General features: G+C 45.7%; 1 protein-coding gene across 1 annotated transcript in view; it reads right to left on the bottom strand.

The window, feature by feature from the left end:
• Positions 1 to 3,222: 3,222 nt before the first annotated feature.
• Positions 3,223 to 27,705, bottom strand: part of SNX11 (sorting nexin 11) — a 65,131-nt gene continuing 40,648 nt past the window's right edge. The window contains exon 6 of the mRNA XM_082271336.1: positions 3,223 to 3,627. Within this exon, the coding sequence (XP_082127462.1) occupies positions 3,444 to 3,627 (184 nt within the window). The 3' untranslated portion in view covers positions 3,223 to 3,443. The remainder of the gene's footprint in view (positions 3,628 to 27,705) is intronic.

Raw genomic sequence — 27,705 nt, 5'->3', positions numbered from 1 at the left:
CACAGGGACTTTTCTCCACTCTACGCTTCAAGTAGCGCACAGCAGTCGAAGTCAGCATCTTCTTTCTGCCACGACCAGGTAGCGTTTCAACAGTGCCCTTTGCCTTGAATTTGCGATTGGTGCTTCCTATGGTGTCTCTTGGTATGTTTAACATCTTTGCAATCTTCTTATAGCCATTGCCCTTCCTGTGAAGAGTAATCACCTCTTCTCTTGTCTTCCTGGACCATTCTCTTGACTTCACCATGTTTGTAACCACACCAGTAAATGTCTAGAAGGAGCAGAGTATCACAGTCATTTTAAAGCTGCCTAATTGGTGTTTATTAGGCTTTATTGCTGCTCCCTGACATCCACAGGTGTTTTCAATACCTGATTGAAAACACTTCAATGAACCTCTGTTCTTCAGAGTGGTAGTCTTTAAGGAGTTGAATAATTGTGTCAATGAAGAATTCACAAAAGAAACATTTACTACTGTATTACAAAACCAATTGATGTCATTTTAGTTGCATATGGTTCTTTAAGAAGTCCTTGTAGGATTTCATTCTGAATACAATTACAAATGTACACTAAATTCCCTAAAACCCTTTACAGCATTGGGGGTTGAATAATTTTGAACACAACTGTAGATTAAAAAGGTACTCACATTTATAAGGTGCCTGCAGTGCACCAAACTAAAAATATATTTCCCCCGAGGAAGACACGTGACCCTGTGTCGGCACCCATAGGGGAGGGGCCCGGACGGTTCTCTGCTGTATCCAGGAAATACAGGAGCAGCTTTTACAGATCTTCCACTTCTGCCTGGTTACCATCACACACGCTGATTAAGAAAGGCTGTTTTTAGTTTGGTGCACTGCAGGCACCTTTTAAATGTGAGTACCTGTCCTTATGTTTTTTTATTATTGAATACATTTAAAGAGGTATAAGCACTATTCGAGCCCCCCTTCTTTTCATATTACAACCACCGGTTTCCATGAGGGGTTTTGTCCGGAGAATGACGTTTCACTGAGAGACTGACGCATACTCCCTGGCTCCAAGAAAGGTGGCCCTTGATGGGCAATATTACGCTATTAGACCTATGATTAGCCGCTAGGTCGCAGGAGCGGAGGTGAGGACCCAATCACATAGGGTGGAGAGGTGAAGGCACTTGTCACCACAAAGGATACCATTGGATCACTCATAGTGGACTTATTAGAGGGCATCTCTGGAGAGTGCAATATTTCTCTGATAACGGGAAAACGCCCTCAGCACTTCATTAAGTGATTATTGTTTATATCTGCTTAGTCACAATCGCTATATTTTCACTTGGTTCTATACAGTTATATTTTATTGTGTTCACTTCTGCACATTCAGCATGTGCACGATTCACACCTTATTTTCATCATTGTGAATATTACTTTTAATCTATATTATTTCATTTGTTCACATTTATAATATTTAGCACTATTGCACTTTGTATTTATTGCACATATTGTCTGGAATTTCCTCATTTGTTTTGCGCTGCACTTTGTTTTTTTCTTTCCCAATATGCGTTATCGCTTAGACCTTTCAACATTTGGTTTTTTGGACTCCTTCTATCCTGTCAATATCTTTTTCTAAGTAAGGTTTCCAGAAACGAATACAGTAACCAAAATGAGGTCCAACGAAAGCATTATACAAGGGACCCGATTCTTGTGATCCCTCTAATGATGCACCCCAGAACTCCATTCACTTTCCCCACTGCCAAGTGTGTGCTTATTTTGCAATCATCGGAAATAATCAACCCAAACCTTTTCTTCTAGTTCTGGCCAATGCTGTCCTTCCAATATTGTGTGTGTGTATGTATGGCTCAATGTTCTCCATTAGGACCCATTACCGTATTAGGCCCAATTTATAGTTCTAAATGGGGCACGATAGTGATTACATGCAGTAGACCTAGCGTGGGTTCTTGGTGATTAGCTGCAGCAAATTACTTAACCCCCAATTATTTTTCTGAAAGTGGAGACCCTGGAGAATAAAATTGCAGCAGTTGCAATTTTTTCATCACAGGATTTTTGTGCAATATTTATAGCCTTCTCAGTACTGTAAAAATGATTGACGCCCAGATCACTTTTCCTGAAAAGCCAGAAGTCACCTGAAAAAAAAAAAAAGGAAAAAAAAAATGGTACCAAGCTTGTGGCTGCAGTTGTAAGCTCATTTTAACCACCTACAGTCCAGGACGTTTATAAAGAGGCCTTGCCAGCAAGTGGTTATTGGTGCCCATGGATTACTGGCTCCTGCCAGATCACTAGTTTTTAATTCTCCTAGTGATACTATGGACTAGAAAAGGTGTTTGTATCAGAGAATTGCTGTTCCAAAGTACTTTGGCAGGCAAGACAGCACACATGTATATTGTGCACTTTGCTACTTTTACTGTAATGTAAAAAAATATGAAAGATGCACATATATAAATAAGGGTCAAGGAAGCACAAGTATAACCAAAGATAGAAGCACAGATTTCTACACACTTTGCTGAAATAAAAAACTTATTTGAAAGATCAATTTAAAGTGTTACTAAACCCACAACAGTAAAATCAGTTTGTATATGCAGTAAAGCATGCTTGTTATACTCACTGTAGAACCTAAGGGGTTAATCCTCTGCATTGTTTATAAAGGTTGTGTGATCCTGTCTCTCTGCCCTTCCCCTTCTTTAACTGACTCCAACCCATCTCTTGAAAGAACAGAGCATTAGGAGTCAGGCTGCACATGCTCAGTTTGGTGTGTATTGCTAGAGGGTTTTTCTTTTTTCATGGGAGAGTGCATGTGATCAGCACAGAGCCAATCAGCACTGTCCAGGCAGAGGATCAGAGGAGAATGAAAACTCCTCCTTCAAGCTTTACCAGGAACTGATAGCAGTCCCAAGATTGCTAGATACTGCTGATGAGAAAAGGTATTTAGCAGTTTATAGTTACTAAAATAATGGCATTTCCATGTTCTGTGTGAGACTAGATATAGTGAATGCAGGTTCGGGGTTAAGTAACACTTTAAGTACATACTGTATGGAAAATGATTTAAATTTACAATTTTAGTGCTGGGCATATTAAATAGTGTAACACTGTCCTCCTGCACAGAGTGCATTTTAAACTTTGAGGAGTTGTCTTCTACCCAAGTTATGTCAGTCAAAACAGAAGAACGTCCCTAATCTGTTTTTACCATCTAAACAGATCATGTTTACTGAATAGACCTGTATCAGAGCAAATATTAGACAAAGCCATCAAGATTTCGGTAACATTGGGGTTAGACTGGGTTTGTATATCATGGGTCCAGTTTTGTGTCACATTTGGAATCAGGATAATGTGACACCACAAGGGTTTGTCCAAATTTAAAGTGCACAGTGTTTCTTGATTGAGACATTCCCTTTACCAATACATAGCTACAGTTCCGACGCATGAAGCCTATACAATTCAGGTCCATTTCTTGAACTACTGCCACTATCTGGAAAGAGCTTCCTCCTGGGTCCATCCTCTGTTGGATATTGCGTACTTCAGGATAGCTTCAGTAGCTGTGTATGAGCGGTGACCCTGCACACAGGCCGCAATCTCTTCTACAGGCAGCTGGCTCTGCAGGAAAAGATGCAGCTGACTGTCCGACAAGAGGACCATGTTATGTACAGCTCTGCAGAAGAAACAGAACAATGGTTAGATACGCACAGTGACCACCTGAGTAAATACATCTGACATTGCTGATATAGCAACACTGGTTATTATTTATCCCTGTGATTAATGATCAACAAATAAAAGAAGATTCCTTTTATACTTTACCAACTATATAAGACAAGCATCTTGTAAATAAATTCCAAAGCTGATAAATGATAACACTAAGAACTTAAAGTGTATGTTTAGCCAGAACTTTTCTTTTTAATTTTGGATGGAGTTTGGAAAGGTTAGAGTAGATTTTATTGCTGGCTGGGTCTTCACAAGGTAGGATTCGCCTTTAATATTTTTACCACTGACAAAGAATGTATCTGGACAATCCAGATTTGACAGTTGTCACCGGGACAGATGAGGGGAACTATTTTAGGCCCAGGTGACACTAGTGTGATTACAGATGTTACTTCAGTCACACAGAATCTCATTACAATGGAAGTCATATTGATTTTAACAGTGCCCTGTCACATCGATGCAACTGTGATGCGACTTTAGGGAAGGTGCCCGTGCTAATTTAGTGTGATGCAGTGAGATTTTTTTTTGCCCCATAGATCTCAATGGAGTAGCACTAAAAAATCGGATTTTTGTAAGATCTTACCGTAAAATCCTTTTCTCTTAGCTCATTGACAGACGTAGTCTTCCTAATTCACAAGAACTGGGTTATGTTGTCTCCGCAGGAGCAGGACTAGGCAGAAAGAAAAAACGTTCTGGCTCCACCTTAGGGGCAGTCCCTGAGGGTATATCCTCCCTCTCTCTGCTACAAGGCATCAGTTCTGTCACAAAGCAGCAACAGAGAATTTAACCCAACCCAACTCAATGATAGAGGGGCGGGTACTACGTCTGTCAATGAGCTTAAGAGAAAAGGATTTTACGGTAAGATCTTACAAAAAATGGATTTTTGTAAAATCTTACCGTAAAATCCTTTTCTCTTAGCTCATTGACAGACGTAGTCCTCGGTGATACACCACCTTCGGGTTATGTTGCCTCCACAGGAGCAGGACTAGACAGGAAATTAAAAAGCTCTGGCCACACCCCAGGGGCAGTCCCATAGGGTATATCCTCTCTCTCTCTCTGCCTCAGCAAATCAGTTATGTGAAAAAGCAGTCTTTAGAGATTTTAACCCAACTCAAAAAAACAGAGGGGCGGGGACTAAGTCTGTCAATGAGCTAAGAGAAAAGGATTTTACGGTAAGATTTTACAAAAATCCATTTTTCTCTAGCGCTCATTGACAGACGTAGTCCTCGGTGATACACCACCTTCGGGACGTCCCAGAGCAGTATCACAACTGAGGGGTGGGAAAATGGAAATCAAATCCCAATCTAGAAGGCCCAACCGGTGCCAACTAGAAGTTTACAATGCTCATCCTTAATGATGAGACTCAACAAAAAAAGAGAAAACAATTTTTTTTTTTTTCAAACAGAAAAAAACCCTCGAGGTAGACCACCGGTCTCCTCAAATTGCGGCCTGCAAAACCTTGCGGCCAAATGAGGCATCCGCCGATGCCGTCACATCAATTTTATAGAATTTTGTAAAGGTATGTACTGACGACCAGGTGGCCGTCTTACATACCTGGACCACTGACGCCTGATGGCGAAAGGCCCAGGAAGTACTGAGCGCTCGAGTGGAGTGCGCCCTAACAGGGAACGGAGGACTCTGACCCTTAATAGAATAAGCCTGTACCACCGTTTGTCTAATCCATTTGGCAATGGTCGCGGCAGATGCAGGCAAACCCTTTCTGGGGCCATCCGTGATCACAAAAAGTGAATCCGTCTTACGGAATGATTCCGTAGCTTTCAGGTATACCCTGATTGCCCGAACCACATCTAAGGAATGCAACGCATGTTCCCGATGATGCTTGGGCTGAGGACACAAGGAAGGTAGTACAATATCTTCATTCAGATGAAAATCTGAAACCACCTTGGGAAGAAAAGATGGCTTAGGATGAAGTACTACCTTATCCCTATGAATCACTAGGTATGGGGACTGGCATGATAATGCAGCCAGTTCTGACACCCTGCGAGCAGAAGTAATAGCCACCAAGAAGGCCACTTTCTGGGATAAAGTAAGCAAGGGAATCTCCCTGATGTTTTCAAAAGGAGGTTTCTGTAGAACCGACAAAACCAAATTAAGATCCCAAGGCGGTAAGGGCGCGCGGACTGGAGGAGCCAGGTGCCGCACCCCCTGGATGAAATTCCACACCAAGGATTTGGTAGCTAAAGGCTTCTGAAAGAAGATTGCTAATGCTGAAACTTGACCCTTGATGGTGCTCAAGGCTAGCTTCTGCTCAACCCCTTGTTGCAAAAAGGCCAATATTCGAGACACCGAATAGGTACGTGGAGGAAATCCTAAAGATTCGCACCACGCAATATAAGTTTTCCATGTGTGATAATAGACTTTGCTGGAAGTCGCTTTCCTTGCTTTAATAAGGGTAGGAATGACTGAAGCTGACAAACCTCTGTCCTTCAGTACTTGGGTCTCAATGGCCAGGCCATTAAACCCAGCGACTGTAAAGCATGATGGTAAATTGGTCCTTGAGACCACAGACACTCCCTGAGACGAAGTTCCCACGGAACGTCTACGACTAACATGTCCAAGTCGGCCAGGCCGGCTTGAGGAGGCCAGCCTAGAATTTCTAGGACCACTGGCGCTGATTGGATCTGAACCAGGCGTCCCTAGGAGGTATCTGGCCCCGACCATCCGAGAAAGTCTGGTCGTTTTCTGTTCCCACACATTTATCAGATACCTGATAGTTATCAGGAAAGGTGATCTTTTCTGGTTGAACCTCAGGGACCGAAGTCACCCGACTAGAGGCTACTTGGCCTATCTGGTCAACCAGATCCGATTCCTGTGAGGTATCGGGACTAATCTTAGGAAAAGGTAAAGGAAAAGATCTATTCAGGGAACGGTAATTACCGCTTCTTGTAGTACTTAAATGTTGGAAGGGAAGAATCGCACCGGTAGTAGTGGTTGATGCTCGATCTAATGTCCTGAATACCGGTGAAAACGTCCCCCCACCCTGAAACCGGGTGGGGGCGCACCTTCAGGCTGTGTACTCCTTTGCTTCGGGTTTGGCTGGGTTGGTCCTTTGCTTGTCCGACCAGCCCTTCTTGAACCCTCCTGGAGGAGTCTTGCCTTTCCCGCTCGTACCAGCCGGGCGCCCTTTATGGGCGGTAAAGAAAGGTCCTCGCTTGTTGCGAGGTCCCTTAGCTTTAGCAGCCTGTGGCAAAAAAGTGCTCTTGCCCCCAGTGGCATCCTTAATGATTTCATCTAGGTTGGCCCCAAATAGACGATTCCCCTGAAAGGGGAGATTTGTCAAGGTCTTCTTGGAACCTAGGTCAGCTGACCAGCATTTTAACCACAGCACACGTCTGAGGATCACCGCTGTCTTAGATGCATGCCCTAATAAGGGAGTAGTGTCCAAGGCTGCGTCACAGATAAACTGTAGCCCTTGTATAATCTGTTCCATCAAATCAGATGTCTCCTGGGGAATATCTTTTCCCCTAAGATCTTGGCGTACCATTTTCGCCCATTCCGTAAGTGTCTGGGAAACTAGACCAATAACAATTACTGGTCTAAAAGCTGACCCTATCAGAGAGAAGATGGTGCGGGACTCTGCTTCCATCTTTCGATCCACCGGATCCTTAAAGGACGAAGTGTCCTCCACTGGAATAACCGTGGCTTTATTCAGCCTGGAAATAGGCGGATCCACGACTGGTGGTACCGTCCATTTCTTAAATGATGGATTCCTCAAACGGATAGCGTCTAGCAATACGCTTGGAAATAGTAAAGGTACGTTTAGAATGCTCCCATTCTCCTTTAATCTGATTACCGAAACATTTAGGTACAGGAAAAGCCTTCGTCTTGATGGGCTTGTTAGTACCAAAAGGAATCTCTGTTTCAGTTGCCTCTGCCGGTAAAGCCTCAAGTTTTAAGGTTTCCTGCACTGCCACAACTAGTGCGTCCACCAATGCTTCTTCCTGAATAATAGCAGGAGAAGAAGCGTACTCCTCACTGTCTGAGGGGGCTTTACCTGGGATAACAGCCCTTGCAGAGGAACCTGCAACTGCCGTGACCACCTCTGAATCTGAGTCAGAGGTGTCAGATGGTATAGGGGTAGGCGGGGGTCGCTTCCTTGACCCCCGTCCCTGACAGGCCGCCTCCACCCGAGCCACCATAGACTCCAAAATTGCTGTAAATGACTCTATACTCTGTGCACCGGCGGGTCCCGTGGCCCCCCTCGAGGGAAACAGGTGGGGGAATATGTGTGGCAGGGTCCATGATAACTCCAGTTACTTCCTGGATAATATAATTCAAAAATAAAACTTTTTTTTTTTTTTTTCGACCCCCAGCGCCACAAAAGCCCCTTAGTGTTACCTGCTAGGGATCCCTATCGATCGAGAGAGAGAGATAGACCCCCAGGCTCACCACTTGATGCTCAGAGTTTAACTGCAACAGGTTACAGCGCTGTCTTAACAAACAGGAAGTCTTTTGGCTGGCTGCCCAGGAAGAAAGGAGGTGGCTCCGCCCCTCTGTACGCCTTCCGGCGCCTCCCCCAAGCTCCACGAGGTGTTTGGATCACCTCAAACATGGCCGCCCCCATGCTGGAGACACGAGGCTACGCCAAAATGGCGGCTCGTGCAATCCAGCAAAAAAAATGGCGGCGGCCCGTACTGAATAGCGGTGTGCTGCAGGGCACACAACACTCTCACTGCATGGGGATATGGCGTGGTTGGCGGTACCGGCCCTGGCGGACCGCATGGCCGTTCGGGAGGCCTGCTAATAGCTGGAGATCTGATTAGGAAGGCAGTCTACATGTCCGTGGCTTCTGACTGGTAGGTAGCTTATTCTTAACCCATAAGATTCCCAGAATGCCACAGATTACATCTTTAAAACATGTATACAATTAGATTGTTAGCTCCCAAACCAAGCCTCCTGGCTTTTTGCACACATAAAATCACACTCAAAGTAGGAGGATCTGTGTCATGTTGTAGGATAGAAAGGGACTCTATCTTACCATACAGAGAGGGGCCCGCGTTCACCACAAAACCCGTCAGGGGGAAAGGGGGAACATACTACTCACCATACCGGAACCAGGCGGGCACCAACTCCTGACAGTACCCCTCTCCACCGGGGCGGGAGGGCTGTCGACCGATACGGACGCCGTGACTCATGGTCTTTGGCGTTTCAGCGAGACGTTTAACTCGCGTGGACAGTCCTTTAATGGGACTTTGTCGCGGCCGACCCAGCGCGGAGCTATGGCCTGCACGCGCTCGTAGGCTGAACTGGGGTGACCACCGGATCTCAACATCCAGCCCGTCGCCCAGTTCAGCTTTCTTGCTTGAAGATCTCACAGGAACACTGGAGAAAAAAGCTGTCTAAAAAAAATCCTTTAAGAAAAAATTCTTGCCAGGACCTAAGATCCCAGCAAGGTATCTAGGTCCTTACTCCTAACTAGACAGAAAATAACTGATTTGCTGAGGCAGAGAGAGAGAGAGAGAGAGAGAGGATATACCCTCTGGGACTGCCCCTGGGGTGTGGCCAGAGCTTTTTAATTTCTTGTCTAGTCCTGCTCCTGTGGAGGCAACATAACCCGAAGGTGGTGTATCACCGAGGACTACGTCTGTCAATGAGCGCTAGAGAAAATCCGATTTTCTCTGTCGCTCATTGACAGACGTAGTCTTCTTGATTCACAAGAACTGGGACATCCAGAAGCAGTGCCACAAATGAGGGGTGGGATTGACCGAAATCAAAATCCAATCTAGAAGGCCCAACCGGTGCCAAACTAGAAGTTTTAAAGGCTCATTATAAAAAAAGAATGAGACTCAAATGAAAATTTCCAACGGAAAAAAACCCTCGAGGTAGACCACTGGTCTCCTCAAATGGCGGCCTGCAAAACCTTGCGGCCAAACGAGGCATCAGACGATGCCATTACATCAACTTTATAATGTTTTGTAAAGGTATGCACCGACGACCAGGTAGCCGCCTTGCACACCTGGACCACTGACGCCTGATGGCGAAAGGCCCATGACGCACTAAGTGCCCGAGTGGAGTGCGCCTTAACAGGGAACGGGGGCTCCCGACCCTTAATAGAATAAGCCTGTACCACCGTCTGTCTGATCCATTTGGAAATAGTCGCGGCAGATGCAGGCAACCCCTTTTTGGGTCCATCCGGGATCACAAAAAGTGAATCCGTCTTGCGAAACGAGTCTGTCGTTTTCAAGTATACCCTGATCGCCCGGACCACATCCAAGCAGTGTAAAGCAAACTCCCGAGGATGACTGGGCTTAGGACACAGGGAAGGTAATACAATTTCTTCATTCAGATGAAATTCTGAAACCACTTTTGGTAGGAAGGATGGATTCGGACGAAGAACCACCTTATCTCTATGAACCACCAGATATGGGGAACGACAAGATAAAGCGGCCAGTTCTGACACCCTGCGTGCAGAAGTGATAGCCACCAAGAAGGCCACCTTCTGGGACAACGTAGGTAGAGGAATCTCCCGAATATCTTCAAAGGGAGGTTTCTGAAGAACCGACAATACTAAATTAAGATCCCAGGTGGTAACGGCGCGCGCACTGGCGGAGCCAGATGTCGCACCCCCTGGATGAAATTCCGCACCAAGGAATGAGTAGCCAAAGGCTTCTGAAAGAAGATAGCTAATGCTGAAACCTGACCCTTGATAGTGCTCAAGGCCAGTTTCTGCTCAACCCCTTGTTGCAGAAAAGCTAATATTCGGCTAACCGAATAAGACCGTGGACGGAACCCCAGAGGTTCACACCATGCAATGTAGGACTTCCATGTACGATGATAAATCTTTCTGGAAGTCGCTTTCCTTGCTTTAACTAGAGTAGGAATAACTGAAGCTGACAATCCCTTGTCCTTCAGCACCTGGGTCTCAATAGCCAGGCCGTTAAAGCCTGCGATCGTAAAGCAGGATGGAAGATCGGTCCCTGAGACAGTAGGTCCTCCCTGAGAGGAAGTCTCCACGGGACGTCCGCCACCAGTCTGACCACGTCGGCATACCAAGCTCGGCGAGGCCAGTCCGGAGCTACCAGGATTACTGGAATTCCTTCCTCCTCTATCCTGTGAAGAAGTCTTGGCAGTAACCCGAGAGGAGGGAAAGCATACATTAGCTGGTATTGCCCCCACGGGGCGATCAGTGCGTCTGCGGTCTCTGCTAGAGGATCGCGGGAGCGAGCCACGAATCTCTGTACTTTCCTGTTGAATCGTGATGCCAACAGATCCACATCCGTGGTGCCCCACCGTAGGCACAACTGGTGGAAAACTTCTGGATGGAGGGACCATTCCCCCTGATCCAGAGTCTGACGGCTGAGATAATCTGCCTGCCAATTCTCCACCCCCGGAATGAACACCGCAGAGATAGCTGGAACAAATCGTTCCGCCCAGCGAAGAATGCAAGCCACTTCTTTGGCCGCTCGGACACTCTTGGTGCCCCCCTGGTGATTGACATAAGCCACGGCCGTGGCGTTGTCCGACTGGATCCGAACCGGGCTGCCCTGGAGCTGCTCGGTCCAGTGAATCAGACAAAGTTTGATCGCTCTCAGTTCCAATACATTTATCGGCAACCTGGATTCTTCCAGGGACCAAAGTCCCTGGACAGATAACTGACCTAGAATTCCTCCCCATCCGGATAGACTGGCATCCGTGGTCACTATCGTCCAATATATTGGCAGAAATGACTTTCCCTGGCTGAGCCTTGGAGACCGAAGCCACCAGACCAGAGACTCTCTGGTCTGTTTGCTCAATCGGATCCGATTGTCCAGGGATTCCGGATTCCGATTCCATCTGAGAAGAATCTCTTGCTGAAGAATTCGGGTATGGGACTGGGCAAATGGGACTGCTTCGAAGGAAGCCATCAATCCCAGAACCCTCATGCAAGTTCGAAGAGAAGACCAGCTGTTGGATAGTAACAACTGGACTGCTGATTGAATCTTCCGGAGTTTCCCTACCGGAAGGAAAACTCTTGACCTGACTGTCTAGAATTAGACCCAGATATTCGAGCCTCTGGGTGGGAACCAGATATGACTTTTGCTGGTTCACCAGCCACCCGAATTCCTGTAAAGAAATTATAGTAATTTCTATGTTTTGTAGCAGGGTCTGAGGAGACTCTGCATGAAGCAGGAGATCGTCTAGGTAACCTAGAATCGATATGCCTCTTTGGCGCAGTAGTGCCAACATTGGGGCCAACACCTTCGTGAAGACCCGAGGAGCCGTGGCGAGACCGAAAGGTAACGCCACAAACTGATAGTGGTTCTCTTCTACGGAAAAGCGTAGAAACCGCTGATGTCCTGCGAAAATGGGAATGTGAAGATAGGCGTCCTTGATGTCTATGGACGCTAGGACATCCCCTGGATGCAGGAAGGCTGCTACTGTGCGAATGGATTCCATCTTGAATTTCCTTATGTTGAGAAAGGAATTGAGTGCCCTTAAGTCCAGAATTGGACGCACTTTGCCCTCTTTCCTGGGTATTGTAAATAGGTTTGAATAAAACCCTTGAAAACGTTCTGTCCAAGGAACGTGGACTACCACTCCTTGTTGTAGTAAATCCGTGACTGCTCTCCGCAGATCTTCTAAACGATCCGGGGATAGTCGGATATTGGAAGGGTGGGAGAGATCGAAACTCGATCTTGTACCCTGACCTTATGACTTCGCAAACCCACTTGTCCGGGATTCTGGAAAGCCATGGATCCGGGAACCGGCGAAGACGTCCCCCCACCCCAATTATGGGTGGGGGCGCACCTTCAGGCTTTGGACGATTTATCTTCAGGTCTGGAGGGGGCGGGCTTTTGCTTGCCCGACCAACGTCCCCTGAAGCCTCCTGAAGGAGCTTTGGAGGACTTAATTTTTTCACCCGCGGGACGAAAAAACTTTTTGTGAGCAGAGAAAGAAGGCCCTAGTCTTTGACGAGTTCCTTTACCCTTAACATTTTGCGGTAAAAAGGTGCTCTTTCCACCCGTGAGATCCTTAATGATCTCATCTAAGTTGGCTCCAAATAGACGCTCTCCTAAAAAGGGGATATTAGCCAATGCTTTTTTGGAACCTTGGTCGGCTAACCAACCTTTTAGCCACAGTGTACGCCTGAGAACCACTGCTGAAACTGATGCTCGCGCCAATAATGGAGTGGCGTCTAACGCTGCATCACACACAAACTGTAACCCCTGTATCATTTGTTCCAACAAATCTGATACCGCCTGAGGGACCTCTTCTAAGTCCCGGCGTAACCACTTGGTCCATTCAGTTACAGTCTGCGAAACCAGACCAATAGCAATTATTGGTCTGAAAGCTGATCCAATCAAGGAAAACATGGTGCGAGACATAGCTTCTATCTTGCGATCCACTGGATCTTTAAAAGACGGAGCGTCTTCTAAAGGAATAACCGTGGCTTTATTCAATCTAGCAATTGGTGAATCCACCACAGGTGGTTCTGTCCATTTCTTAATGAGGGTTTCCTCAAACGGATAACGCCTGTTAATGCGTTTAGAAATAGCAGAGGTGCGTTTTGGCAGACTCCATTCTTCTTTGATTGGATTGCCAAAACATTTGGGCAATGGAAAAACCTTCGCCACTTTCATGCGTTTTTTAGTCCCAAAAGGGATTTCAGTTTCAGCTATTTCCGATGGAGTACCCTGTAATCTTAAGGTTTCTTGAACAGATACAATGAGTGCGTTTACCAACGCTTCCTCTCGGGCTATGGCTGATGCCGAAACATCCTCCTCACTGTCTGAAGAGACAGTACCCGAGACACCAATCCCAGATGAAGTACCTGCAACTGCAGAAATAGGCTCAGAGTCTGAATCCGAAGTTTCAGATAATAAGGGGTTAGGCGGGGGTCGCTTTCTTGCGCCCTGTCCCTGACAAGCCACTTCCACCCGGGACACAAAAGTTTCCATAATAGCTGACAATGATTCAACCGTCAGTGGGGTGCTGGAGGATCCTGCAGACACCTCGAGGGGATCCGGTGGAGATACATGAGTGGCAGGGTCCATGTTAATTCAGGACACCTCTGCCAGAAAAAACAAAAAACTTTTTTTTTTTTTATGTGTCTCCCCCTAGCGCAATAGCGCCCCTCAGAGTACCTGCTTCTCGATCCCCACAGAGAGAGAGAGGGACCCCCAAGGCTCACCACCCGATGCAGAGAAGTTTCCAACCAACTGCAGTCAGCGTCTGTCTTTCACAGACTGGAAAGAGCTGTGTTCGTTTTCCCGGGTAGAAGGACATGGCTCCGCCCCCTGTGTACGCCTTCCGGCGTTCCCAGCTCTCCACGAGGTAGCTGGGCTCATCAAACATGGCCGCCCCCATACAGGAGACAATAGACTCCAAAAACATGGCGGCCGGCGTGACCTGAGGACATACATGCACCCAGTCTACGGCAAAATGGCGGCAGGACCGCCGAAATCGTTTTTCACAGCACATGCACCTGCATCGCTGCTAAGTGGCGGTTTATCGATCTGCAGGAGGTACACTACAATTAAGGTAGGATTATACCTCCTATGTCTGCTGTAATACTACAGTCTGCTGGGTAGAGTGTTAGCTCTCAAACCAAGTCCACTTCCCACCAAACACATACTGTATTTACAAGGGGGACTTTTAGTGTCAGATATATACTGACCATGTATGGAGGGGCCCATAATTCATACTGCCTCATAACGAGGAAAAAAGGGAACGTTTACTCACCATACCGAACCGACAGGCACCCTCTCTTCACAATACCCTCTCCACCAGGTCACCGACAGGCACCCTCTCCACAAGGTCAGTCCCTCCAATGGGACTCCGTCGCGGCCGACCCAGCGCGGAGCTCTGGTCTGCACGCGCTCATAGGCAGAAACCGGGGTGACCACTGGATCTCAACATCCAGCCCGTCGCCCGGCCCCGCATACTTACTTGAATGTGTCGCGGCCGACCAAGCGCAATGCAATGGTCTGCGCGCGCTCGTAGGCCGGCTGGGGTGACCACTAGTGTCGCCCAGTCCGGCGTTTTTGCTTGAAGATCTCACAGGAAAAAAACACTGGAGAAAACTACCTAAAAAATATATATTTTTTTTTTTTTTCTAAAGAAAAAATCTTGCCAGGACCAAAAAGATCCCAGCAAGGAACTTAGGTCCTTACTCCTGACTAGACAGAAAAAAACTGATGCCTTGTAGCAGAGAGAGGGAGGATATACCCTCAGGGACTGCCCCTAAGGTGGAGCCAGAACGTTTTTTCTTTCTGCCTAGTCCTGCTCCTGCGGAGACAACATAACCCAGTTCTTGTGAATCAAGAAGACTACGTCTGTCAATGAGCGACAGAGAAATGTATGTTTGTACGATTTATGTTGGTTGTTAGAAGCAGGCACCTACTGGTATCATAACAACTAGTGACTCAATCCCTGCTGTCAGCTGCAGGGATAAGTCATATTAAGGAGTCAGCAAAAAAAAAAAAAAACCTAGACCCTTATCCGAGCATGCAGCCTGACAGGCCAGGAAAAGGGTGGGGAACAAACGCATAGCTTTGATGAATGCCGACTACAAACCCGCACAGGAAAAAAAAAAAAAAAAAAAAAGCCATTCGCCGACATGACCAATTCGCCACACATGCCCCCCCCCCCCCCTCCATTTCTGGCCTGCCAGGGTGCATGCTCAGATAAGAGTCTGGGGGGTGTGGGATTCATGGACCCCTAAGGATCTGATGAGGATTGGAGGGGGGGCATCTATGCTACGTAATAGTTCTTTTGTTTACTTTCTGGTGTGTGTGTGGGGGATTCTCCACAGGAATCTTTTCATGTGACAACACTGAAGAAATGACACTTTGCTACAATATAAAGTAGTGAGTGTACAGCTTGTCACATGAAAAGATCTAATCAAATATTAACAAAAATCACTTTTGTGAGATGCTGGAAATAAAGTCATCCAATCCTCTCTGCAATATACCAATACGTATCACTGTTTCTGTGCTATAGAAAAAATATGCCGATCTGTACCTAAATCAGAGCAGCTCCCGAAGCTCAGCTGACCCCCCTCAGCTCTCTCCTCGGCCCGGCTGACTCCAGCAGGCAGGGCAGAACACTGCCGCTGACAGAAGCCGGGGAAGAGAAGAGAGAAAGAAAGAAAGAGAGAGAGAGAGAGAGTGCCGAGTGGTCACGTGATCGCTTGGAGCAGCTTGGATTTAGGTGCAGATCGCAATTTTTTTCTATAACACAGACACAAGGGGCAATTATTGTTCTATTACAGAGGGGATTAGATGATTTTAACCACTTGCCGACTGCCTAACGCCGATCTACGTCGGCAGTCAGCCCCTCACAGGCAAAGCGACATAGGTCTACGTCGCCAGCTTGTGAGGGTCTAGGGAGCGAGCGCGCGCCGCCGGAGGCGCGCTCCCGCGCGTGTGACCGGCGGACCCGATGTCCGCCGGTCACTCTGCGATGGTCGGGGGAGAGGGAGAAAGTCAGGCGGCTTGTGTAAACAAGCTGCCTGTCATTCTCCCCTGTGTATGAAGGATGATCATACGGTTCTACTATGTAGAACCGTTGATCACTGTTCATACATCTGAAGCCACAGCCAATCACAGTAGAACGCACGCCCCTAGGGACACACATAGCCCCTCCCTTTAAAAAAAAAGTTAACCCCTTCACTGCCAGTGTATTTTTACAGTAACAGTGCATATGTATAGCACTGATTACTATAGAAATGTCACTGGTAACCCCAAAAGTGTCAAAAATGTCAGTCAAGGGTCCGATCTGTCCGCCGCAATGTCGCAGTACCGCAAAAAAAAAAAAAAAAAAAAAAACGCAGATCGCCGCCATTACGCGTTAAAAAAAAAATAAACAACAAAAATGACAAAAATCTTTCCCTTTGTTAGTAAACGCGATAACATTTGTGCAAACCAATCAAAATACGCTTTTTGCGATTTTTTTTTACCAAACATAGGTAGCATAAAACAAATTGGCCGAAAATGTTAAAACATTTAGATTTTTACATTTTTTTGGGGGGGGATTTCATATAAAAAAAATGTGAAAAATATTGCTATTTTTGCAAAATTTACGCTCTTTTTTGTTTATAGCGCATGATCAAAAAAAAAAAAAAAAAAAAAAAAAAAAAAAAAAATCGCACAGGTGATCAAATACCACCAAAAGAAAGCTCTGTTTGTGGGAAAAAAAGGATGCCAAATTCGTTTAGATACAGCGTCGCACGACCGCGCAATTGTCCGTTAAAGTCACGCAGTGCCGAATCGCAAAATACCCCCTGGTCAGGAAGGGGGTAGGGGGTAAAATCTTCTGGGTCTTAAGTGGTTAAATAAACTTGAGAGCAGCAGGAGGGAAGGGGCGAGCACTGATGAGCGGACAGGCAGGGAGGGGGAGAGGAGCACAGAGGAGGAAAGTGCACGGCTGCGGCTAACGGAGGCAGGTAAACTGATCACGGTGTCAGGACTCAGCAGCCATGATACACCGTGGTCAGTTTACAGCAGAAAGGGGAGAAATGGGCAGGATCAGTCAGGCTTTTTAGGCGTTACAAGGGGCCAAATGACAACACAAGCACTGTGCTGTATAACATGCTTTAAGAGAATAGGATCAATTTTTTTGTTTTTTTTTAGGGTAAAAAAATGCTTTAACCACCAATGACTCATCCATGCTTCTGAGTGTCAAAAATGCACACTGCAGTTGCACTACAAAATTGCACTAGAAATCGAATCAAAATCACATCACACTGGTGTGATCCAGGCCTTAAAGTAGAACCATGGTCAAAATGACAAAAATCAATGTTATGCAACTATACAGTCTGTTAAACATCTCACTGGTTGTTTTGCAAAAACCAGTAAAAGATTTTGAAATATCTACCTTGTCCACTGCAGCTGAAAGCTCATGTTCACTTCTTTTAATGAGGAGAAAACACTGTTTCCTCTGTTTCTAAATGCCTCAGTTTCCCTTTTTTCGTGGTGCCGCTCTGAAGAGACTACAGGCTGCCGCCATTACATCACTGGGGGAGGTGCTCCTCCAGTCCATGGAAAGCTCTGGCATTTCAATCTTCACATCAGTTCAGATGAAGCTCCACCCCCTCCACTTCCAATTGGCCAGTGAAGCCCCGCTTACTCCCACCTATGCTCACTCACTGCTCTGTGTTTATACAGGCTGCTCCCAGCTTGGCTTTTCTTCTGTCAGTTTACCAGACGAGAACAAGGTAAAGAGAAGCACACAGATCAATAAGAAAAAAAATTTGTGCAAACTAATCTACAGGTAAAAAAACTTATAATGATGATATTACAAAAAAAATAAAAATAAAATATAGAAAACATTGATTTACAGTCCAAACACCTTCATAGCAAACCAATCTGGGGCACTTCAGGGTGCCCAACAGTGGCGGCCCGTGCATAGGGGGCGCCAGGGCGCCGCCCCCCTACCCCTAAGAAAAAAAAATTACAATAAGAACAAATAAAGTTGTGAAAAAAAAAATTGTGTCCGCAGGCCTATGCGGTGGCACTGGTGGCTATGGGGGGGGGGGGGGGTTTACGCCCCAGAAGAGGTGCTGATTGGCTGCCTTCTGGGGGCGTAACCTGGGCGCAAGTCATTGCGTTGGACACCCCCACTTTCCTGATATCCTGGCTCCAGCCTGGACCAATCATCATCCAGGACATCCGAATGTGACGCCGCTGACGTCGCAATGGGGGCGGTGCCGGTGCGTGCATCAGTCACTCACCGTCACCGCCCGGTCAGCTTCCCGCCGCCGAAGAAGAGTCCAGTCCGGAGAAGAAGCCGGCGCCGGTCACCTTCCCGCCGCCCGTCACCTGCCGCAGAAGAGGCCGAGAGGGAGAAGCGCCGCTCACCTTCCCGCCGCCGAACGAAGAAGAGGAGAGAGAGAAGCCGCCGTGACTCACAGGTAAGTGCACTGCTCTCAGTCGGGCACGCACGCATAGCTCTGCATTGGGGGACATGTATACTGACTGCACTGGAGGCACGCACGCATAGCTCTGCATTGGGGGACATGTATACTGGTGGTCACTGGAGGCACGCACGCATAGCTCTGCATTGGGGACATGTATACTGGTGGTCACTGGCTGCACTGGCGGCACGCACGCATAGCTCTGCATTGGGGGACATGTATACTGGTGGTCACTGGAGGCACGCATGCATAGCTCTGCATTGGGGGACATGTATACTGGTGGTCACTGGAGGCACGCATGCATAGCTCTGCATTGGGGGGGACATGTATACTGGTGGTCACTGGCTGCACTGGAGGCAGGCACGCATAGCTCTGCATTGGGGACATGTATACTGGTGGTCACTGGCTGCACTGGAGGCACGCATGCATAGCTCTGCATTGGGGACATGTACGCTGGTGGTCACTGCATTGGAAGCACGCACGCATATCTCTGCATTGGGGACATGTACACTGGTGGTCACTGCATTGGAGGCACGCACGCATAGCTCTGCCTTGGGGACATGTATGCTGGTCACTACATTGAAAGGGGGCATTTATACTGGTCACTATATTGAAGGGGGCATGTACTGTGGGGTTTGTGCTAGGGGCCTGTACTGTGGGGTTTATGCTAGAGGGCCTGTACTGTGGGGTTTGTGCTTGAGTTGTTTGTGCGGGGTTTTGTACTGTGGGGTTTGTGCCACTCTCAGTCCATGTATCCCATAATAGGATGTCTCTCACAGTATATCCCATAATAGGGCCCCTGTTCCCTATTATGGGATATACTAGTACTGATGGACCCCTTAATATGTGATATATTGGGAGAATTGGTTCACGCAAGCAAAATACAGGGGACAAAATGGGTGGAGTCTATAAGGGGTGGGGCTTCTGAGAAATGGGAGGGGTCAAAATGGAAGGGCGGGGTCTTGCGCCCCCCCATCTTAAAACTTCACCAGCCGCCACTGGTGCCTAATATTCACAGAGTTTAAAGGGTGACCAGTGGTGTAGCATGTGGGGGGCAACCGGGGTGGGTGCGTCACCCCGGGCACAACATCTAGAGAGGCGCAAAAAAACTCCCGTCGTCTGAATATTCGGTCACTTTCCTTGCATCCATTAGCAGCCTGAACCTAGCTCAGTCCTCCCCTTCACCTGGCTGCAACTCTCCCTCTCCTCTGTGCACCTGGTTCTGTCCTCTCCTCCACCCTGCTGCCACTTCTTCTCTCCTCTTTGCACCTGGCCCCCTGCTCCCCTCCACCTGGCAGCGACTCCTATTCTTTCTGCTTTTCCTTTTCTCATTTTTATACCAAAAAAAATTGACATTATAAAAATAGGGACCAGTGACAACTATTCCATCTTCCACTGAGAGCACATGCCTTGTACTGACTTGTACTGATTTACATAGCACACATCCAGCTAATAATTGGCAGGTGGGTGTGTGTGATGTAAAATAGATGGCGCATGATAGAAGGCACTAGGAGCCATGGGAATTGTAGTTCCCTATGGGAGATGCAGATTCTAGCATAGTGGAAGGAAAATGACATTCCAACTCTGCAGAATTCCTTCCACCATCACTAGCATTATCCAGCAAAGGAAGACTGGTGGAGGGGATTACAGACACCAATTGCACCTATAAAGGTAGGAAAATAATAATTTCAGTAATTATGTTTATTACCATGTGTAGCCTTCACGTATTTATATGATGATTTACTAAAATGTGTATGTTGCCTTTAGTTGTATTTTAATGGAACACCTGTTCTCGTGGGAGCTCAGAAAGGACTTCCTCTCGCTTTGTGGAAACTTTTCCTCATGTCCCGTTGCATCTCAGTGACAAGTAGTGAAGAGAATTCTCCCCATACAAAAAATAGTGTAGTGTTTAACTCTTTCACTGCCAAAGCCTTTTTATGGTTATTACATAGGTTTAAAAAAAAAAAAAAAAAAAAAAAAAAAAGGGGCCTGAAGATTAGTTCAAACTCCCAAATTGTATGGAGGAGAATTTATCAAAACGGAAGCAGCCAGATTATTTTGTAGTTGCGCATGGTGACTAATCAGATTCTCCCTTTCATTTTCAAATGATTCAAACTGATTAGTTGCCATGCACAAGCTGCCCCATATTCTGTCCGCTCCCAGTTTTGGTCAGTTTCCCCTACATATTTTTGGTAGTTCCAATTTTTTTTTATGCCACAAAATATTAGTGCAATTTTTTTTTTTTTTTAGTGCAAATTTTTAGTAAACATATACTGAAACTTTAGGGCACACAAACGCAATATATTACCTAATTTGTTGGTTAAATATGAAAAATGAGGCTGCGCACCGTAAACCGATACCAAACATGTCAAGCCTTAAAATTGTGTGAGCATGGGAAAAGACAATGAGCTTAGATACATAAAAATTTCCATAGACACTTTAAAAACATTTAAAAGGTCATCAGTTAGAGTTAACCATGAATAATGTGTCTAAAATGAGTGCGCTCACTCTGGTGTATGCATTGATATTGTACATGTATAGCACAACAGACGTGTTTTTAAGTACATGGGATGCAAGTACATGGGAGACAGTTCAGACTGTTTGTAACCCCCCCCCCTCCCCCTCCCCCCAAAAGAAAGCCAATATGGGGGTCAAATGACATAAGGGGGCAGAGGCACTCTGTGACGTCATTGACTATATATGCATATGTCCATATATGGTCATTTGTTTACTTTGGCGGCGGAAGAAAGTAGAGCTGTCACTCAGTGTCGGTAACCGCCAGAAGCAGGTGTGTGTTGGCAGCAGTCATTCATTGCGATTGATGTGGATCTACATCACCGGACGACACAATTGATAAGGGATGTACATCAAGGGACTTTTTTCAATAAAGGACTTTTAAAAAAAACTGTTTTTATTTACATTTAAAAATTTTTGGGTGAATAAGTAGGGGTACTATGGGGGCCCCTATATTGCTAAAGGGGCTTCCAGATTCTGATAAGCCCCCTGCCTGCAGACCCCCACAACCAGAGGGCCAGGGTTTTGGGGGAAGGGTCTTGTCCTCAAAAATATGGAAACAAGGTGCTATGCAATGTTGAGGGCATGTGGCATGGTACAGTTCAGGAGGAGAGGGAGGGGGCCCACCTTTAACTGTGGAAAATTGAGCATTTTATTTCTAAATAAGGTCCGAGAGTCTGGAGGAAGATTGGGGAGGCACAGAATCCAAGTTGCATGAGGTCCAGTGTAAAGTTTCCACTCAGTGATGATTTGGGGAGCCATGTCATCTGCTGGTATTGGTCCACTGTGTTTTATCAAGTCTAAAGTCAGCGCAGCCCTCTACCAGGAAATTCTAGAGCACTTCATGCTTCCCTCTGCGGACCAGCTTTATGGAGATTCCGATTTAATTTTCCAGCAGGGCTTGGCATCTGCCCACACTGCCAAAACTACCAATACCTAGTTTAATGATCATGGTATCACTTTGCTTGGTTGGCTAGCAAACTCGCCTGACCTAAACCCCACAGAGAATCTGTGGGGTATTGTTAATCATTATGTATCTCATCTTCCTCTTAACAATGTAGTCGAACTGAAAGCCACTATCAAAGCAACCTGAGCTTCCATAACACCTCATTATAGTCACAGGCTGATGGCCTTCATGCCACGTCGCATTGATGCAGTAATTCATGCAAAAGGATACCCGACCAAGTAATGAGTGCATACTATACTGTACATGGACATACTTTTCAGTAAGCTAACATTTCTATAATAAAAATCTTTTTTTTTTTCTTTTTTATTGGTCTTATGCAAAATTCAAATTTTCTGAGATACTGGGTTTTCACTAGCTGTAAGCCATAATCATCAAAATAAAGAGAAAGAAATGCTTGAAATATATCACTCTGTGTGTACGCATCTATATAAAATACTGGATTTTTGACTTCCCGTAAAAAAGTTCATTGACGGACGCAGTTCTCTGATCCATATCAGTAGCAGAAGCAAGACCAAGGGGTAACGCCACAAAATCGATAGAGATCCTTCCCCATGGAAATAAAATGGAGAACCCATAGGTGCCCCGAACAGAACGGGATGTGAAGGTAGGCAGCTTGATGTCTATGGAATGCCAGGAATCCCCCTGATGTAAGGAAGCCACCATCCAGGAAAAATGGCTGTTAACGCGGCCTTGACGCCAGCTGACGCTAGCAAACGCTCACTGACTCTCAGAACACACTAACTTGATAGAAGTCCAGAAGATCCAGGACTGTGGATTATAGAACTACTGACACTGCGGTACTGCAAAGTCACTGAATACTCCCCTCCCGCCTTGTACTGGCTTGAGGTAGTTTGTTGTAGGTTCCTGTATGGCTGCAACGCTCAACTGACACTCTGTACAATTCAGGGCCCAAACTGCAGATGCCCCCTTTATCCTTGAACTCTTCGGGGTTCACTGACTCTGTAACCCTCAGCAACTTCAGGGTCCTCAACCTAGGTACCCCCTTTCATCAGCTAGCTGGCACTGGATCCTAGAACCTCTTCTGGAGTGGACCCCTCTGACTCTAGGCAGACCCCCAGGGGAAATCCTCAGTACTCACGACCTGTGTAGGCTTTCCTGGGACTGGACCCCTGTCGCTCGCTGCTGGTTCTCGGCACACCGGATCCCCTCAGCTCAACTCAGCACTCTCTGAATTCCCAGGCGACACCCTGAGACATCCACTTCCTCAAACAGGAGGAGAGACCGCTGTTCTCTCCCTCCTGGGACTCTGCTCCCGCCAAAGACACTGTGTCACGCACTTGCCCCAAACTTATATCCACTCCCAGAATCGTTTGCGGCATAATATGTCTCCTGGGGTAGCTACAAGCTTGAATGTGTCCCCTGATTGGGCTTCCTCCACTGCCCTATGAGAAGCCTCTCACAGGAGCCAATGGGGAGACCTCCTCCTCAGCAAACACATCTGGAACCCATGACACCCTAACTAACAGAAATCACGGCCCTGCTGTTAGGCAGGCAAGACCCACTATACATTTACTTAGCACCTACCTGTAGGGTGCTACACCAAGAAATAAATAAAAAAAAATGGTATATTTAGCAGACCAAAAAAGAGCAAATAGTTTATTGTTGGGGGACACAAGAATAGCAGGGGTGAAATAATTAGATCTGCTTTAAAGCAAAACGAATGGGGAGGATACTATTACTCACCTTCTCAACGCTCCCTCGCCGGTGCCAGTATCTTCTCCTGTGAGGTGGATTTCAGCCATTTTCATAGGACATGCACAGGAGCTAGTCATGCCAGCACACAGGAACAGCACTGCTGCTGTCCAGGAATGGCTCTGGGCAGGCAGGTTTTATTGCACGTCTCTTCTGCAATACAATATATGCCTGGTCAGCGTATCATAGTGGAATTTTAGTTATGCTTTAAGCTCTTCTAAATTGGAAGCAGTCTCTGTAGTCCCTAAATAAATTGCTAGATGGTAGACATGTTTTGGCAGTAAAGATGCAGTTTCATATTGTGGAATTTTTTTTAAATTTCATATACACTGCCAGTGGAATGTGCACAGTACAAAGCACACTCCCAGTGAGAATGAAACTAGGTGTCATGCTATGTGCATTTTAGTAACGTTTTTTTGTAGCACACCAAAATGTCCTCAACTGGTTAAACATTAGCCTATTTGTGCAAAAGTAACAAGCGTATACCGTGCTAAGGTATGTGCATATTATCTGTGAAGACAAAGCTGCAACATACTATATGATATAAAGAGTGTCTAGACTATGTATTAAAAAATGCTGTGCGAAAGTCTCTGTATAAACAAGTGAAAATAGCCAAAAATAATATGAAATTAAAACAATGGAAAAAATAAAAATAAAATACGAAAACCCCAAATTAAAGTGAAGTCCAGTCTAGTATTAAGGTAAGTAATAGGTGAAATATGTAGCCTAAATCGCCAGATGTAAATGTGCGATTATATAATCCTCCACTGAGTGACACCATGCAAGGCTTGCCGGAAAAAATTGACCATCTGTTACAGATAGGTCAATTAAAGCATGCGGTAGATCGGCGTCATCTACATTACATATGGATAATAATCAATATGGATTGCAGATCATCTCAGACAAGTATGGTACAGGCTCACTCCAATGCTCCTCTGAAGAACAAGGGATGAGAACGAAAACCCCTCAGTGTACACTGTATAAAAACATTCCTTTATTCTTAAAAAAATAATGCACTCACATGTAATTTAATAAAAATGCTCTCATCTCAAAGTAAACTCACTAAAAATAATGAATGTACCCATCAGTGTTTACAGAGAGTGTTGTCATCCTATAACAGGAAGTGCCTTAAAACGACAGGATTAGCAAGCATTATTGAAAGCTGTAGATATAAATGACATCAACATGTTTAAGAATCTTTGAGGTTTTAGTGATTGGCTTTAAATCTACTTTAAAATTTCCATTAGCTTTTTTTTTTTTAATTTCTTGTGACCCCATTAGGGAGTTTTTCCCTCACTTCCTTGTCCCTGTAATGCCTGTACAAGAAATAGGGGGTGCAGTTGTCAGTAGGAGAAGCAATTCCATGGTTTTAAAGAACTAGCTGAAAATTTAATTGCTAATCTGTACCATACATGTCTGAATCCATACTTCCTGTTTCCTTTTCTAATGCGGATGCAAGAGAGAACCAAACCTGTCATAATATTTGCTATGAGATAAGCTGAGAGTTAAGCCATCTCCCATTCTCACACTGCCATCTACTGGTAGGAGATCAGCACACAAACACTGAAACAAGATGCTCTCCCATAAAAACCCATCACTGCAAAAAAAATACACCAGTATAGCAGATCCACTTTAGCTTACTAAGTGCCAGGGAGGGGTTTTAAATATGAGAAATATCATGACATTTTCTGTAGAAGTAAACGGTTGGCTACAACATTCTATACGAGACCACAGACAGCGGTTTATCATTGTACTGGGATACTTACATTATGCAGATATCAAATAAACCAGCAAAAGAACAGTCAGATAAATATACATTTCTGACTAGCAAAATGCAAGAAAACAATAAGCCACACTAACAGGTCTATGAAGGTTCACATTTATCCAAGTCATGGTATATAGTTAGTTACAGTCAACTGGGGTTGTTCAGTAATGTTGAAAAAAAAAAAAAAAAAGCTGCGGAAGCTGTTAGAATAAGTAGCAACAGGTCTTCACCTCCTTCCGGCCAGCTTCCCTTTGACTACCTGTCTACCAAGGTATATTTCTACATGTCATGGTAGACCAGTGGTTGTATCAAGTTTACAGCAGCTGCTTCTGCTGTGAACTCGGTACCAGTTCTAAGAGCCGGCAAATGGCTTGCCTATAAGGCTCCATTTACACATGGGCGTTTTTGAGCGTTTTTCAGCTTCAAAAACGCCCAACAAGTAAAACCCCATTCATTTAAATGTCCCCTGTTCACATCTGAGCGTTTTGCAAAACGCCTGTAGCTGAAAAAAGTACATGAGCTTCTTTTTGGGCTGATTACCAGCGTTTTTGATAGATGTCAATGCCTGCCTCCAAAAACGACTGAAAATCGCGGTAAAATTTGCGGTAAAAAAAAACGCTACGCTCAAGTGTGAATGCAGCCTAAAAGTGATAGGATGGCTTCAGAGAAGGGGGATAATGTCTATCAACCTGGAGAAGGTGCAGGAACGGCACAGAACACTTCCGTGTAGGAGTGTGCAGCCTCCTTCTTCAGGGTACCGATGCTGAGGGAATGTCATTGCAGTTGCTGGACTACAGTACTGCCGTGGGTAATTGAAGCAGCAGCAAACAGCATTATCAACCAAACCAGGAAGCAAGGTCAGCTCTGGGAAACTGGCAGGATCAACACAGTGGCATCACTAGGGTTGGTGTCACCTGGTGCGGTAAAACATGGTGTCACCATCCTCCCCCCCCCCCCCATTCATTTTTTCCCCCCCATACTGCACTGCTTATAATGACAAATAGCAGTCGTTAACTACTATTAAGCATCTAGCAAATTTGAATAAAAATATAGAAAAATAACAGAACTCCGAATTTAAACTTTTAGGCTCTGAGCATGCTAGTAATTTGTTTTAAAGGAGGAAGTAAACTTCCTCTACTGACTTTTACCTATAATAAAGGCTTACCTATTAGGTAGAACAAATATCTCTTAAACGTGAACCTTTTAGGAGATATTTACATTTACATTACATACAGCCAGTGACAGGAATGGCCAGCCATGCTGTTCCTTCCAAGCCTTGTACGGCGGCTCCCGTGCGCATGCTATGGCCAGTCACAGAGCTGGAGCACGCCAACCCGGAAGCAAGACGAGTGAAGATGGAAGCGACTGCATCGCTGACATTGCGGCGCCGGAATTTAACATTATGTTCTAGTATGCGATGCATACTAGCACATTATGACTTTACCTTGTAGGAAAGAAAAAAAAAAGTCCAGTGGTATACAGCAGCTTTAAGTGTTCACTTCTCCCCCCTAGCAAGCCTGCCACAGTGCTCCCTCCTGCCGCTGCAAAGTGACAGCAGGACAGAGCAGTAGAAACTGGGCAGGCCAGGGCATTAGCTCTCCCCTGTCTACCCTACTCCAGTGCCCTGCAGGGCACTGGGCAGACTAATTTTGGGCTGGCAACACAGCTGTGCGCCGATTGTGCGCTGTCACAGATGGGGGCGACATCATCACGGTTAAATATCACTTCCAACTTGATGGTGTCAACCGGGTGCGATCCGCACCCCCTTAGCAACCCCACTGGATTAATAGGCATGTTTTACAATAAAGAAGGTTTAATAAAAAATGAGGCATGTGAATGTTTTCGGCTTCACTTCGTTTTTAATATTTTTTGCCTGTATATACACCTTATCTTACAAGTCCATTAATATACAGAAATTTCTTTTTTTCACAAATGTATACATATACCATGCACTGTTTTGGTAATCTATACGTTCATGAAGTCTTAAAACTTAAGATATGCTATAGACAGCCATGGCTGCCACTGGCTTCAGCAACAGAGGCAGTGTTGTAAACCAAAACAACAGTGGGCAGGACTAGGTGTGCTGAGTGCTAATGGACAAGCTACAGACTTGTGTATGAACAGTGAATGAATAGTCACGCCCTTTGCATCTTCTTATCCTACTGTAGAGTAAACAGGCCCCTCCTACACAAGAGTGCCAACATTAGTCCGAATT

Source organism: Pelophylax lessonae, assembly GCF_965119305.1.
Source record: "Pelophylax lessonae genome assembly, chromosome: 11".
NCBI classification, from domain to species: Eukaryota; Metazoa; Chordata; class Amphibia; order Anura; family Ranidae; genus Pelophylax; species Pelophylax lessonae.
Note: the sequence above shows the minus strand (reverse complement) of the source record. Positions and strands in the feature narration are given on the sequence as shown.